We start from the raw sequence: 14640 nt of genomic DNA on the forward strand, positions 1-14640 counted from the left end.
GGAGGGGGCAGGAGAGGAGGGGTCCGGGGAGGAGGGAAGGGCCAGAGGGACTTGATGGGAGTGGTGGGGGGGAGGGGGAGGGTATAGAGAGGGAGAGGAGGAGAGACAGGACAGGGGCAAGCAGCAGATATGGAGGGGTAGAAGATAACGGGAGAGAAGCAACGAAGGAGGAGGAACCCCTGCAAACGTGTGTGTGTACATATACATTAGTGGACTGTGTGTGCATGACGAGGTTGTCTGATAGTAACCTTGTGTAGGTAAGTGCACACATTTTAGCGAGGAGTGTGTGTGGTGTGTACGTTTTCTCCGTGTAGCATGTGCTGAACCGCAATGGGACAACAAGCGAAAGGATCGGAGACACGGCGACACGGCGGGTAAAATAAACAAAAAAGAAGCCGGAGGGAAGAGAGGGGAGGGGGGAGGAGAATTGCGACACGGCGGGAAGGGGAGGGGGCGGAGCGGGTAAACAAAGACGGACGTGCACGCGCTTTTAAGCTCAATGCGCATGCGCATTGAGCTTAAAAGTCACGGGCACTGCAAGGAATCGCCACGATTCCTTGCAGTGTGGATAAAGTGCGGATAAGTCCCAATACTCTCGCCTTGCTCGATGCGCATGCGCATCGACAGGCGAGACCTAAAAATGAGGTAAAATAACAAAGAACCCTGAAAATGAGGGTTGTATCAAATTAACATGAAGTTACACACTAAACATATTCTTGGTCCACTCTGAGTGAAATATTCTCCTCTAGAGGCAGTAACGGTCTACTTCTGCAAAACATAACAATAGACAGAGTTGTACATTGTTTTCCAAACTTTATTTACTTACTTTATTTATATTTTTAATGATAATGTGCTGTTTGCAGGCTACCTAGGAATTAATAAAGAAAACAATGGGCATGGGGAAGGCAATAAGTAAGCTAAAAACAGGGGACTGATATCTGCTAAATTGTAGTATTCCAGTTCCTGAATCATGACGCTAGAGACTGTGGTTTCTTCCTCTTATCAGTCCAAAAGTAGACATTGTAGAGAGGCAGTTTGTGAGGTGTTTCTAAGTACTCTGGGGAAATCCCTGTCGCACTTTCTTTGTAATTTTTTTTTTTAGTTTCATTAGTCACCCAGAATCACAATAAAGTCATGATTAGCCTTAAAAAAATTTGACGTCATCTTTCAAGAATAAGACCTGTACATAAATAATATCATGTATTATTGTAACAGATCACCGTGTCTGGATATAACATCATTGTCTACACGGACTACATGTACAACATGTACAAAGGTACTGGACCTCTTACTCTCTCTATGACTCAGCCTCTAGGTTTGTCAAAGGTGTAAGGACTGGTGGAGTGCAGTGCAAGTGCAAGGTGCAAAGTGTGTTAAAAATGACTAGAAGGACAAAAAATATGTTTATTAGGGATTGTCCAACTGCCATATATTAAAAACCGCTTGATAGTTTGTAAGAAAATTTTTACTATCATTAGGCTAAAAGTGAGGTCAACATGTTTCAGCCGAGAGGGTAACTAACCCGGCTTTCTTCAGGACCTAAAAGGATATCGTGTGCTACTGCAAATATATCAAATTGTATCAAATGAACAATGATAATTGAGTATGAAGAATAAGGATCAGTGGTTGTTCACCACCCTACCCAACATATGTCTCATATGTATGTAGTTTCCAGAGTTAATTCTTCATCCCTGTGAGAAAAGAAATATTAGTCATGGATAGTATTACTCCCTATAAAGAGGTGAACTGTATACAGTGCTCAAAAAACAGGGAGGTATAATCTGTCCCATTATCGTGCAGTCATTGTGCACGACCAATCCCTCGAGCCATAAAGTGCTGAAAATGGGAAAAATAACACATTTTGGAAATATAGAATTAGAAGTACTCACCCAGCTTTGTGTGGGGGTAAGCCTCACCTCGCCCGGCGATTGCTCGGTGTGTGAGGCCCCGCTCTAGTGGAACAAAAGAAATCATGGGGGAGCAACAAGTGATTATGTATACTTGATTACATCCCCTTGAACAACTCACTACAAAACCTCTATCTTATAAGCCCAAAATGCTGCACTGTTCCAGTGGCCGGCCTCACTAGCCCTATTGTGGAAGTAGTCAATACTCTGCAAATTTAATTTACCAAACAATATGGTTATCACCAGGGGTAAATTGCCCACAAAGGGGGCCAGAGAATAAATGCATAGTGGAGATTTATATAGTAAAGTAAAATAAAATGACTGAAACAACCTTCCTGGATATTACTGGTGATGGTAGCTTCAAAACAAATATTTTTGAAGAATGAAAAGCCTATATTCACTGATAGCCATGGTTGTGTTGTTGTTAGGCTTCTTCAACAACAGTTATGAATCACGAGTAAAACGGGTCAGTGCTCAGCTAAACTGACTGAAAACTACACAACAATAGCCCAGTTTGAAAATCCTTTGCGAATACAATGGCTCTGAACTTACCTATCCGTCGGTACCTCGGGGCAGTCTGCAAGCAATCTGGGAGGTACCGAGGGAGGTAAGGAGACTGTTCTTATACTCACACTGATTGGGTAATGTGTCCCAATTAATTAACTAATACCGGCTCACCGCTGTGTTGGGATAATGCGGCTCGTCACGGGGTGTAAAGTCTATTTGCGCATGCGTGAGGATGCCGTCCTAATCTTAAACGCATGCCCGTAAGAAAATGTCGGAATGCGCATGCGCAGTTGTGGTCAAGCGTATCTCAATGGGCAGGATACGGGGAGACATGCGCAATGTAAGATCCTGAGTACAAATGCTCAAGCGCATACAGTTCTAAGACGCCTATCAATGCCGATGTAATATGCAACTTGTAGGCAGCGTCAGCACAAGTGCAAGAGCAGCTCCAAAAAGGGTGTCCAGAATGTGTGTAAAGTCTATGTCAACGAAAATAGCGAAATATAGCTTCTGTACATAGAGGTCTGTCCGAGGGTGGACTACAGCAAAAACAACCAAACGGACACCGGAGAGCATCAACACCGACCTTATGTATTCTGGCGTCAACACTCGAGCTTGTGTTGTTGGTCGAGGTGCCGTAAATGGCATCAGGATTAGTGCATGCCTGGATTCAGGACGGACTCCGAATAGGGTTGAGTGGCACCATCTGCATCAGGGATGAATTCGCTGGTGGTAAACTGACTTGAGGCCAACTCCAATCCTTAGGACCTAAAGCCACTCCAGCGGAATCCAGTGATATACTAAATATTTTATCCATGTCCTCCTCAAATTAGGGGAGTTGTTTCAACATCATCTTCGGACAGTGGAAGTCTGGGTGTATCAAGTTGAGAGCTGGGCTTGAGCACGGAGACTGGATTTGCAGATTGGACGTACCCGCTGAATCGTGCAACTCCTCGCAGTTGAAGCGGTGGGATGAAAGGGGTCCGTGCTTCAACTTCTTTTTATTTGATTTACCTGAAGATCTCGACTTCGAACTACCACACTATATATCAGGTGATAGTAATTCCAAACCCCAGAGGAAGTTTGTCAGAGAAGCGTTCCAGGCAGTTCCATTGTTATTCATTCTAGAGGCCCACTAAGGCTGTTTTAAAACTTGCAACTGTTAAAGCACCAGCTTTAGTAGGGCAAATTTGCCTTCTTATTAAATGTAGGAACATGGCTTTGTATATGGTGTGCCACTAGGTCATTATACCGTGCTTAGTCAAGAGATTCCCCCCCAAAAAATGTACAGGTCTCAATGCAGAACTAAGTTTCTTTATTAGTGATAGTGTGACTGAGCAGTCCCCCGTACCTCCTTCCACAGCAGCATTTCTCCCGAAGGTTATCATGCCTTTTCACATTGAGCAGTCTATCACCCTGCCCGCTTTCTTCATTCCGCCTCATCCATTCTAAGAGGAAGAAAAATGTCATCACCTTGACCCAGAGAGAACCCTTACCTTTTGCATCAACCAGACCAGTGAACATCTGGTGGATGATCATCTCTTTGTAGGGTTTACTGGGGCTAAAAAGGGGAAAGCTGTTAAGGAAAAAGAACCATCTCTAGATGGAATTTCTTGGATATCAGATCTGTTATAGACTAGCCAAGAAACAGCCTCCAGACGACCTACATTCTTAGTCCACCTGTGCAAAACCTGCTATCACTACATTGGCAAGTGGTGTGCCAATCTTGGACATTTACCAGGCTGCTATGTGGGCACCTGGCCTCGCATTCAGGAGGCACTATTGACTGGATAGCCAGGTCAGGCAGGAGGGCCATTTTGCCTGTTATTTCCTTAAAGATTTCTTGTTTTGAGCCATTCGACAGACCCACCAACTGCGGTGGTACTGCTTTGATATCTACTCACAAGGTGAAGAATCTGTGGTTAGAAGTATGCAAGTTACTTACCTTTGGTAACGCTCTCTCTGGTAGATATTCTATCCAACACAGATTTCTCATTGACCCACCTCCCTGTTCTGTGCAATTAACTCATCGAGTCAAAACTAAAAGGATGTCAATCTAGAGATCTGCATTCCGGCATGATTTGGTTATTGATGTCTCAGCGCCTGACAGCGTGGACAGATACCAGAAAGATACTAACCACCGCTTGCGGAGGTGGCAGCTATGTAAGGGCTCCAATGTCACATCCAGGGTGGGGCAGACCCGATGCGGAGCCGCACAGTGCCGCCTACTGATGCATTAGAAAACTATCCAATCCAGTCTGGTGCCTGGGGGTATTCACAAGATGAGGAATTTCCAGAAGTAACTTTTTCTTCTCTGTAACTGACCTGCATTCTGCATTTATGCCCATAAATGGGGTTTACATTCATGAGATAATCCGCAAACAATAGCCAAGCACAGCTCCTGCTTGCGAGGAGTCCGGTTATCACAGTTTGATTCCTTATCATTTTTGTTCATTGATGGCAGGGGTCATTGCCTTGGATCACAAAGGAGAATAGATAACATGGAGGTAGATCAACAAAGCCATCTGCTGGTGCAGGGAGTGATGGTGGTTTTGTTTGGAGGGAGAGGCACACCGGCTCCTCTTGCTCAACCGTTCTTTGCTGAAATGAAGCTGGGCATGAAGATTGGGGCACACTGCTGCAGGGTATAGTCCTTACACTTAAAAGGATTCTGGTCTACACCTTCCTTCTTTAGTGCTCCGAGTTCCTGAAGTGAAAAGAACACTCCGAATGCTGCCAGGCCCTCTTGTATCCATCCAGTCATGGGGGACAGTCCGCTCAGTCACACCCAGTCAAGGCCGGAAATGTTTGGATGGGATTGAATCACATTTTCTTTTTGTTTGGTATTCAATCCATTGGGGGCATTTGAAATTGAAATGTCATCAACCTTTTGCCGATTCCAAGTAGAGAGTTCCTGCCCTCTGTAGAAAGCTTAGGATGTAGAGGCGACTGGCTCCTCAAGAGTTTGTATGAAGGGTGTTTCAGATGCCATGCTGACGAGTTGTTTCCCATGAGTTCTTCTCTGGCCATGCCCTACGAAGACCAGCTGTACCTCAATCATTGTCAGTCACTTGGAACTTGCCAGCTTTCATTCTGAGCCTAGGCTCCAGCTCTGCATGCCTAACACTTTCTTCTTACTGTGCACTTTCTTGCTGTTCCAGAAATAGTTTACTTTCATGATCTATTTCCTGTTGCCTCTCTCCCCTCTGGCATGTGCCTCCTCTCCTGGTTTGAGATTTGACCTGCAGTTGCTTACTATATCCATATTCTGATCACTGTACTTATTCATTTATCAGGTTCTTCAGTAAATTCTAGTGTTTACCCTGAAGACACAAGAATAGAACAATAATAATCTAATGAGCGTGGGTCTAATGGTGTCTGGCTCAAAGGTCAAGGTCAGCTTTATCTGGGACGTTTTTTACCTAAAAGTGTACAAAATGGTGTTGCCATGTTCTACTTGGTAATCCCAGAGATAGCCGTGCCTGTGTCTACAATTGTATTCAAATGTTATCCTTCTGCAGGCATTGGTAAACACTCTGAAAAAGTATCCGGTTTCGGTTAAAACATTGCTGAAATGGTATGTAGGTATGTATGTATATGTGTTCTTATATAGCGCTCGACTTACCCTTGGGCATCTCGGCGCTTGCATTGGGAACCCGTCCTGGCTTTTCCCTGTGAGATAACCCGTACTGGGCATCCCCAGGGTGAAAGCCAGGCATCCCGCCGCGGGGGGCCGTAGTGGAGATTAAGCAAGCTATTGCCCAGAGTTCCAGAGTGTGAACCCGTGATTCGAGTAGGCACCGAAGTGAGAATTATCGAGTCCGTGGACACTTGGGCTCAGACCCTGCCGCGTCGGGAATTGAACCCTGGTCCCGGGTCTGACCTCTGCTTCAGGGTATGCCTCCTCTAACCAGTAACATGGAAATATGGCTGGTCAACAAACTGTTAACACAGGCTTAGCTGCGCACAACACTAATGAAATCTATTGATCAAACTTTTACTTTTAACCTTAAGCACATATTTTTATTCATATGTATTTTGACAATCAGTCAAACTTTTTCAACACGACATTTTATACTTATAAATATACACATGATTTTCCATTTACAAAGCAATATAAAACGTTATGTACACTGAAGAACATTAATTTTTCTTGTGTGCATCGTAGTTCGCCCAATGCATTTCGAGTATAGGCAAACAAGGGTTTATCCATGAAACTGAAAGAAAGAAACTTGAAAGAATTGCTGGGATGAGGTGTATCTTTGTTTATGCACTTTGGGTGTGATTTCTTTCGGTGGAGGAAATTTAAAGAAATGCAATGAACCATGTGATCTTGACATATATATAATCGGACTGATGCGCTTGTACATGTTATTTTGCAGCATTGCCCCTGACGAAGGGACCCTACTTTTGTCCCGAAATGCATTGGGCGAACTACGATGCACACAAGAAAAATTAATGTTCTTCAGTGTACATAACGTTTTATATTGCTTTGTAAATGGAAAATCATGTGTATATTTATAAGTATAGAATGTCGTGTTGAAAAAGTTTGACTGATTGTCAAAATACATATGAATAAAAATATGTGCTTAAGGTTAAAAGTAAAAGTTTGATCAATAGATTTCATTAGTGTTGTGCGCAGCTAAGCCTGTGTTAACAGTTTGTTGACCAGCCATATTTCCATGTTACTTTGCAGAGTATTTGGGTATACTCTATTAGTCGCAGCACACAGATCATAACATAAGGTTTAGGTTTAGTTAAACTTATTGAGAAAAATAGGAGTGCTCGGTGCACAACAGTTTAGGATCCTCTAACCAGTGAGCCACACTTTTCCATACAACAACATTTGAAAATGAGCATTTTACCCCGTTTGCCACTGCAGCTGCCTTCTTTTACCTCCTTAGGGAATGGTCTATCCAAGGGGCTCTTCTGTCTGTTCATTGCATGTCTTGCTCCTTCTCCTGCTTCCATCTTGTTCCCTAGCATTGGTGCTTTGTGAAGAATCACTCCAATCTGTTTTTTCAAACATATCATTGCTCTTTCGATCTGGGCATCGATTAGAACTGGAGATCAAACACCCATTCATCTTCACCTCTTATCAGTATTTCTCTGCTTTTCCATTTACACATCCCTTCCAGTGCCAACAGGTAGTCACGAGTGAGAACTATTTGTAAAACAATATCGCCTAAACAACTGTCTAACATTCATTACTGTTGTTGTTTCTCTGTCCATAGTCACCTCCTCTGTCAACAATTCCAAACAACTCCATCCGTTGCTCCCAGCCCCTCTCCTGGACGCAGATCTTATCGTTCCCCACCCCGTCCTCCAATGTCCACTCCAGTAGCTCTCAAGCTGCCTCAAGTGATATTTCTAGTACCTTCCTTCCGCGCCATGACTCCGTCACCTCAGGGGCATCCGTATATGGTTTTCCATTCTTAGATCGAACAGAAGAGGGGGTATTCATAAAACAGGCGAAGTCAACGAATCAGCAATACTTGAAGGGCTCTCAGTTTGGGGTTTTAGTATTGACACAAAATAATGCCGACTTAGGACCTGATTTAGATCTTGGCGGACAGGTTAATCCACCAGAGCGGTGACGGATACCCCGTCCGCCGAAATATAAATCCTGTACGATATAATGGTATTTAGATATTGGCGGACGGGATACCCATCACCGTTGTAAACCAGGCTCTTAGTCTGATGGGAATACTTCCAAAGATGGTTGAATGGGCATATAGTACACTAGTCTGCCTCCTCTGGTACCAGACTCTGGTCCTCTGTGGCCCAGCAACCTCCCCTGTCTGTGTACACTGAAGGTCCGTCCTGGGAAGCTGTTCGCCAAGACGCGGGCGCACCCTTTCGGAATTTCCTGCAGAAATTCGGAAGATGCTGAAAGCAGCTTAACGTTGTAGCAGTTAGTGCTTCCTTCAGTTCCACTCTTTGTTTAGTTGTATGCTATATTTATTGTATTATTTTCCCAGACACATATTGTGCCTAAAGGGGAGCAAACTTAGATTATAACTTTTCCAGTCCAAGCAGGCTACTACACCGCACCCTACGATGGTGTGGCTGTCTTCCTCACAGAGCCCTCCGAAGTGTTCTTACTTGTACATATGTTTGTTTTTCTGAATTTAGAGGGAACTGAAGTTTTACTGTTATCTGAACAATTTTCTCAGTTTTATTCTTTAGAATGGTATAATGTCTTGTATTTTATTTCCCAAACAACAGATAATCCCATCATCACCTCTGTGTTTTCACTGTACCATGGACAAGATGGAGAATTGCATTTCCAGCCTGCAGGGGGAAACCCTGGGAGCGAAGAGCAGTTTGCAGGTGAAGGAAGGCAATGGCGTGGGCAGTATTTGTTTGATTTTGTAAAGACGCGCTGCCTTCTTTAGTTCTATTTCTTCTCTGTTATAAGCCCTGTGAACCACAAGCAGGTGTGCGTAAACAGCACGAAGAAGCTGGTGCTCATAGAACGGGTATCCCAGGATGGCAATATATAGAACTCGTTACTCATTATGTATTTTTACATATCGCATGATACATTCATTTCAATAGTGTTTTGAAAGATTTGAAGCATTTGAGTGTCATCCGTTTAGTATTGATTTATTGTTGTGCTTTAGACTGCAGATATATCAGTCAATTTCTAAAAATTAAAAAAAATGTGAGTTTTTTTGTTCGGGATAATGGACTAATATTTCAAATGTGTTTTTGATGCAACCATGTGTATTATTAGAAGTCATTTTTTAAGCTAAAGCAGCAATGAAATTAATGACAAGTTTTCTAAAATGTGTATTTGTAGTACATTGACACTCTAGGTTTAACAAGACTTATATAAAGAAAGAAAATAAAGTGCAGTATGGGACAGTGTGTGACTTTGCAGACCTGGTTCTGCCTTACAATTTTATTTTCACACATTGGGAAGGATTAATTGGCGCTTACATCAAAGGATGGGCCTGAAAGTTTGATCTTTTCATGAGCTTTCAAACCACTGACAAACCTTCAATAACAAGACTTATCAATGTATTATATACAACCTAAACATTCTTACTCCATTCGGTGCCCGTTGTTAGATTTACTTTGAACCCCGAAACAATCATGTACTATAAAAATGCATACGTGACTGTGTGTAATGTGGTCCAGTATTGCTATCTTGGGGATCAGGTGATATATACAAACCACACCACCCGCAGCTTTGGGGTTTATGATGTCACTATAACCCCTTGATGGCAATATTGGGCTCGATTACACAGTCCCCTGTTATGTATCCATGCATACTTCAAAAACACACTGAAAATCCAGTTACGGTTATGAAATAAAACTGGAAAAACCTCCGAATTTTCACACCTGTAGTTATTACTGCAAACCAGGCCTCGCATGCCTGCCAAACAAGCTATATATCACAGCAAACACACAGCTCATGGCCTTGCCCTCGATGTAACGGATGATTTTGCAAATGACACATATTACCTCACTAGAGACTTGAATGACCTTGCATCAGTGTTCTGAACTGCACAACTTTTGCTACAGTATCACTTCTTTGTGTATGTGCACTTGTATTTATTGTTGAAAAAATGTTGGATGGTCATAATAATTGCATTTGTGTTTAAATTATGGTCTGCATACCAGCCGTGCAATATTTAGTTTCTATTTACGTGTTCAGTTTTTCTGTTGGTATTTCGAGCTGAGCCTAGGGTAGCAAGCTCACGTTTTATGCAGCTCTAACAAGAGGTGGTAAAAAAGGCTCTGATTTGTTTACAGCTTGGGCACAGTGTGGCAGATTTGCACGAAAAATGAGCTGCCACATGTGCACTGGTGGTTGGCTTTATGAAAGTTTGGTTGTCCATAGCAAACCAGAGTTACATACGACCGAAGGCTACGTGTAGCGGTGGTGAGCCTCAAGGTTTGTTTGTCAAAATGAATGCTCAGCAGCTAGTCCCTACATTCAGCCCCCACAACAGAAAGCTGAAGACATTGCTGGACAGGTGTTGGGGCAGGCAGCAGGATAAACAAAAGGAATTATCATTTCCCACCTCGCCTACGACACACCCACCATATATCTACACAATCACAAGTAACATATTTGTACCTTTCCACCCAAATAATGAAATGCAGTTTATATGAAGTTATGATTAGCTTTGATCATAATACCTGAATGTAGAAGTCTTCCAGCTGTGGGCTCCCTTGCTTGCTTCCCTGAGGGACTGCAAATGCCTCAGCAAGTACTTGTAAAGAAAGATTGCCTGGAAATGCAGCCTTGTTTATTTGGCAGATTTCCAGGCTGTCTTCATTTACTTCCAGATGTCCTTTCGGTGAGATGAGAGGGTGACGGGGAGAAGTCCGCTCGGTTACTTTTAGATTCCTGGTTGTCCAGACCATTGCGCCCTCAAGTATAAAGACCCAGCAGAAAGAGGAAAGTGAGCTCTCTTCTTAAGCCGTATCGCACCCCATGCTAACCATGTATCTGCATTGCTACCAAAAAGGGGAGTGAAGACTTTTAGAATTCGGTCCATCATCGCTTGTTGCGCATGGAACTTGGCCCAAACCAATGGGGACGTCATATGGAGCGTTTTTTACACAGAGTAAAAATGGAAGAGGTGTGGCGCCGTGGCCAGGGCGACTGGCTCCGGAATCTGGGGATCACGGTTCGATCCCCGGCGCCGGCAGCAGATTAGCCCAGCACCATGTGACTCTGGGGAATATCTTGCTTAATCTTCCCGACGGCCCCCAGCGCCTAGAGACCCTAACGGGTGATTGTTCGCGCTTTACAAATGTGGAGTGGCAGACAGCTTGCTTTGGGCCTTGGGCACTGTAGTGATGATCCCGTGGAGCGGGCTTGCAGCACAGTAGCTATCATTGGTGCTGTATGTACAGTGGCACCAAAGCTCAGGGGTGCTAGGGGCAAATTGCACCCAAAATATGCCTGTTTGACTTCCGTGCTCGCATTAGTACCCAGTGCATCCTTGCTGTGCCAATGTTGCTTTGGGCCTTGGGTCTTTGGCCGCAGGGAGAAGAAAACAGAAGCAGACAAGACAGTTTAGTTTTGCTCTCAGAGAGGCGGTGTTGGGAGGCATGGGGCAAGATGGGGCTCCATATTTTTAACAAAAAGGCAAAGCAGACCCCCTGCTTAATATCCCTTAACTATCATTAGTGAAGCCGGTGCAGTGTCGCAGGAGCCCAGGACTGTGAGGGGCCTACATCACAATGATACCTCTTAATTTAAAAAAGGGGACTGGCGGCTCACTTTTCTGGATACCCTTTTTGCCAAAGGCACCATTGCTGCCAAGAGGAGAGCAACATCTGGAAGCAGATGTTTTCTTGTTTATTTATTTGATTTATTTAATCCTTAAAGTGCAACCCCAACAATCTATAGTTAATAAACACAGTGAGTTAAAAGTACAAGTGATTAAAGCCATATAAACAAGATAAAAACAAACAAAATACTTTATAATAAATATAAATGGATCCATGTATATCAAGAACGCTTACAAAAATCCCTTATTAAACGATCACAAATATTCACAGTAGGCGGGGGTTAGTAAAGTCCTTTGTGTGTTGCTATGGAGTGCCTTCAGAACACTGGATACAAAATAAATTCTGCTAATAAGAGAGGCCAGAACAGAAAAAGAGTACCATCCAAATCCTGTTGGTCAGCTCCACAGTATTGACTGCATGGATGACAGGAAACCCCATCCTTCCTAATCCACACGTTATCACCCAACGAGATCTGGTTGAATCTAAATTTCATATAAAATCATCTCGACACAAGAGGCCATAGGTTCACCTTTAGATAGAATTGCATCTCATCACTTCATACAATCATACTACCCAGTTGTAATCTTTTTATTTTTAAACAGTATTGCAGATCAAGCTGGAAACTTCGATTTTTAGCATGCTTTTTTAAGTGAGACTTTAAAGCACTATTTAACCCCTTCGACGCTCATGACGAGCTCAGCTCGTCATGAGGTACACCTCTCGTACACTCATGACGAGCTGAGCTCGTCATGAACAATGGGTTTTTAAAAACTTCAGCGCACGGTGTAAATCTGCACCGCAGCGATGGTGTTAATTGACTCTATAACACCACATCATTATTTATGGCCAACTGCTCTAAACAATAAGAATATGCAATTCCAAAGGCTTTGGTCTTTTTACCCTAGTCTTATTTTCCTCAGATAGTTCCGGCCAAATGTTTTCAATGAATTTTCAGGACTTCTGAAGAGTTGATAGAGATTGAATTTTTGGGCAGTAGGCACGGAAGTTAATACCCATCAAGCCCAGTTCACGACAGATCATTTGGATAGAGCTGGAGGAACTTGCACCAAGTTAGCGCTTCCATAGAACAGATTCAATATCAGAAATGGAAATAATCGAATAAAGCAACCTTGCTCCTACTCCGTAAAAAGCAACAGGAACCACATTATCAATATACACCAGTAACAGCGGAAAAATGACCCACCTTCCTTGTGCATTAAAAACAGTAAAAGGCCAATTCCTGTAGACTTTGATTTTGTAGCCTGAAAGGTGTGGGACCCAAGACCAATTATTTGAGATGTTTACACCTAAATATGTATATTCTTTTACCAGCACCAATCTTTCTCCCATTAAAAAAACGAGATCTTGGAGACGAAATGCCTCTGGCGTCCATAATCATAACTTTAGTTTTCCTGTCATTTACAGTAAGATGATGTGAAAAAGAAGCTGTAATGTTCACTTGTTTCCGTAAGCCAATGGGTGTAAGAGACAGTAATACAAAATTGGCCGCTTATAATAGAATCAGTAATCCCCTGCTTTGAAATAGCCAGAAATATAAAGAAAATAAGGAGCTAAAATACACCCTGCTGAAGCCCGTTGGCAACTGGGATTTTACCCGAAAATTATTTCCTGAGCCCAATAGGACTCTCAACTAATTCTCAGAATGAAGGGAGATCAGTGGAGACAATAATTCATAAGGTGCATCCAATCTCATAAGTTTATGCCAAAGATTGGAACGATCAATAGAATCGAAGGCGCTGCTGAAATCATCAGTCATGTAAACCTTCTTTTTACGCAACCTTACCTGCTTTTCGCCTATTATGTATAAGCACAACATGTTAGCCATGGTAGAGTATGCTTTCTGAAAGACTGACTGCTCAATAGGCAATGACTCAGCAGGCTCTGAATGATTTAACAAACATTTGGCAAAGTCTTCCCAGTCACATCTGATCGTGCAATGAGGTGGTAGTTTATCAGGAGGTTATAATCCCCTTTTGTTTATTAAGAGGAAAGATGTTACTACCTTGCCAAGTCCCGGACACTGTCTCTGTCTTTAAACAAAGATCAAACTTTGGCTTCAGGATACCTGCCCATACATAAGAAGTTGTTTTAACAAAGCAGGCGGGAATACCATCTGCAGCTATTATTCAAATTAAAAATGCTTTGACAATTTGATCAAAAGAAAATCCAAACGAACCAATGCCTGTTTTTTCACATATGTCTCAAATCCGGGGCTCAGAAGACAAAGACACGTCCAGATCACAAAAATGAGGACGCCAAAGATCTCTACCCAAACATATGGCTATTACAAGCCAGAATTTAAGCATATTATAAGAAACCACAGCCTTAAGATCAAACCATGACTTTGGTTGATTTATTAATATTCCTTTCTCAAAAGCATCTATTAGCTTTTGACCTCTGAGGGATATTCAGATGCTTAGGAGCCCAAATATGAGTTTTTATTTTCGTTGCAAAGGAATCCCAAAGCAAGAACATGAGGGCCTCAAATTTAGCAACATCCAATGACAAGGAAAGCACCTTAAACACCTTGCTCAACCAAGGCAATAAAGCATCTTGTGGTGCATATTTCCAAACATATACATGATCAGAATAAAAGCTTAATTCAAAACTAGTGACGTTTGCCTCCCAACTTACAACAGGGCAAATATCTAGTGTAACAAGAAGCTGAGAATGATCACTTCAAGAGTGGGGCCGAAATTCAGAACTAGGCACACAAAAAGACCACTATTGAAGTAAAATGTAATTAATGAGCTATCGGTAAGAACCTCTCTGCCAAGAGAAATTATCTATGCAAGAGAGATGAAACTGACCATTGATCATGGCCAGTTCAACTCCAGAGCCCATGATAATAAAGTCCAGGAACCAGCACACCCCTTCTTATTGGGAGAACAGGGAGACGAAAGGCCTCATTACGGTAGAAACAAACATATTCCTATACTCGGATGCT

The 14640-nt window shown here is 42.7% G+C and overlaps 1 protein-coding gene across 3 annotated transcripts in view; it reads left to right on the forward strand.

Annotated features, from left to right (window-relative positions):
- Positions 1-14640, forward strand: part of LOC147668909 (uncharacterized) — a 275754-nt gene that overhangs the window by 211875 nt on the left and 49239 nt on the right. For all 3 annotated transcript variants that reach the window (XM_086948354.1, XM_086948352.1, XM_086948353.1), the window contains exon 5: positions 8643-8747. Coding sequence is in view for 2 of the 3 variants with exons in the window: in XM_086948352.1 (XP_086804478.1) it covers positions 8643-8747 (105 nt within the window). In the remaining variant the exon portion in view is untranslated. The remainder of the gene's footprint in view (positions 1-8642; positions 8748-14640) is intronic.

This window comes from Lissotriton vulgaris, unplaced genomic scaffold, assembly GCF_964263255.1.
Source record: "Lissotriton vulgaris unplaced genomic scaffold, aLisVul1.2 SCAFFOLD_907, whole genome shotgun sequence".
Taxonomy (NCBI): Eukaryota; Metazoa; Chordata; class Amphibia; order Caudata; family Salamandridae; genus Lissotriton; species Lissotriton vulgaris.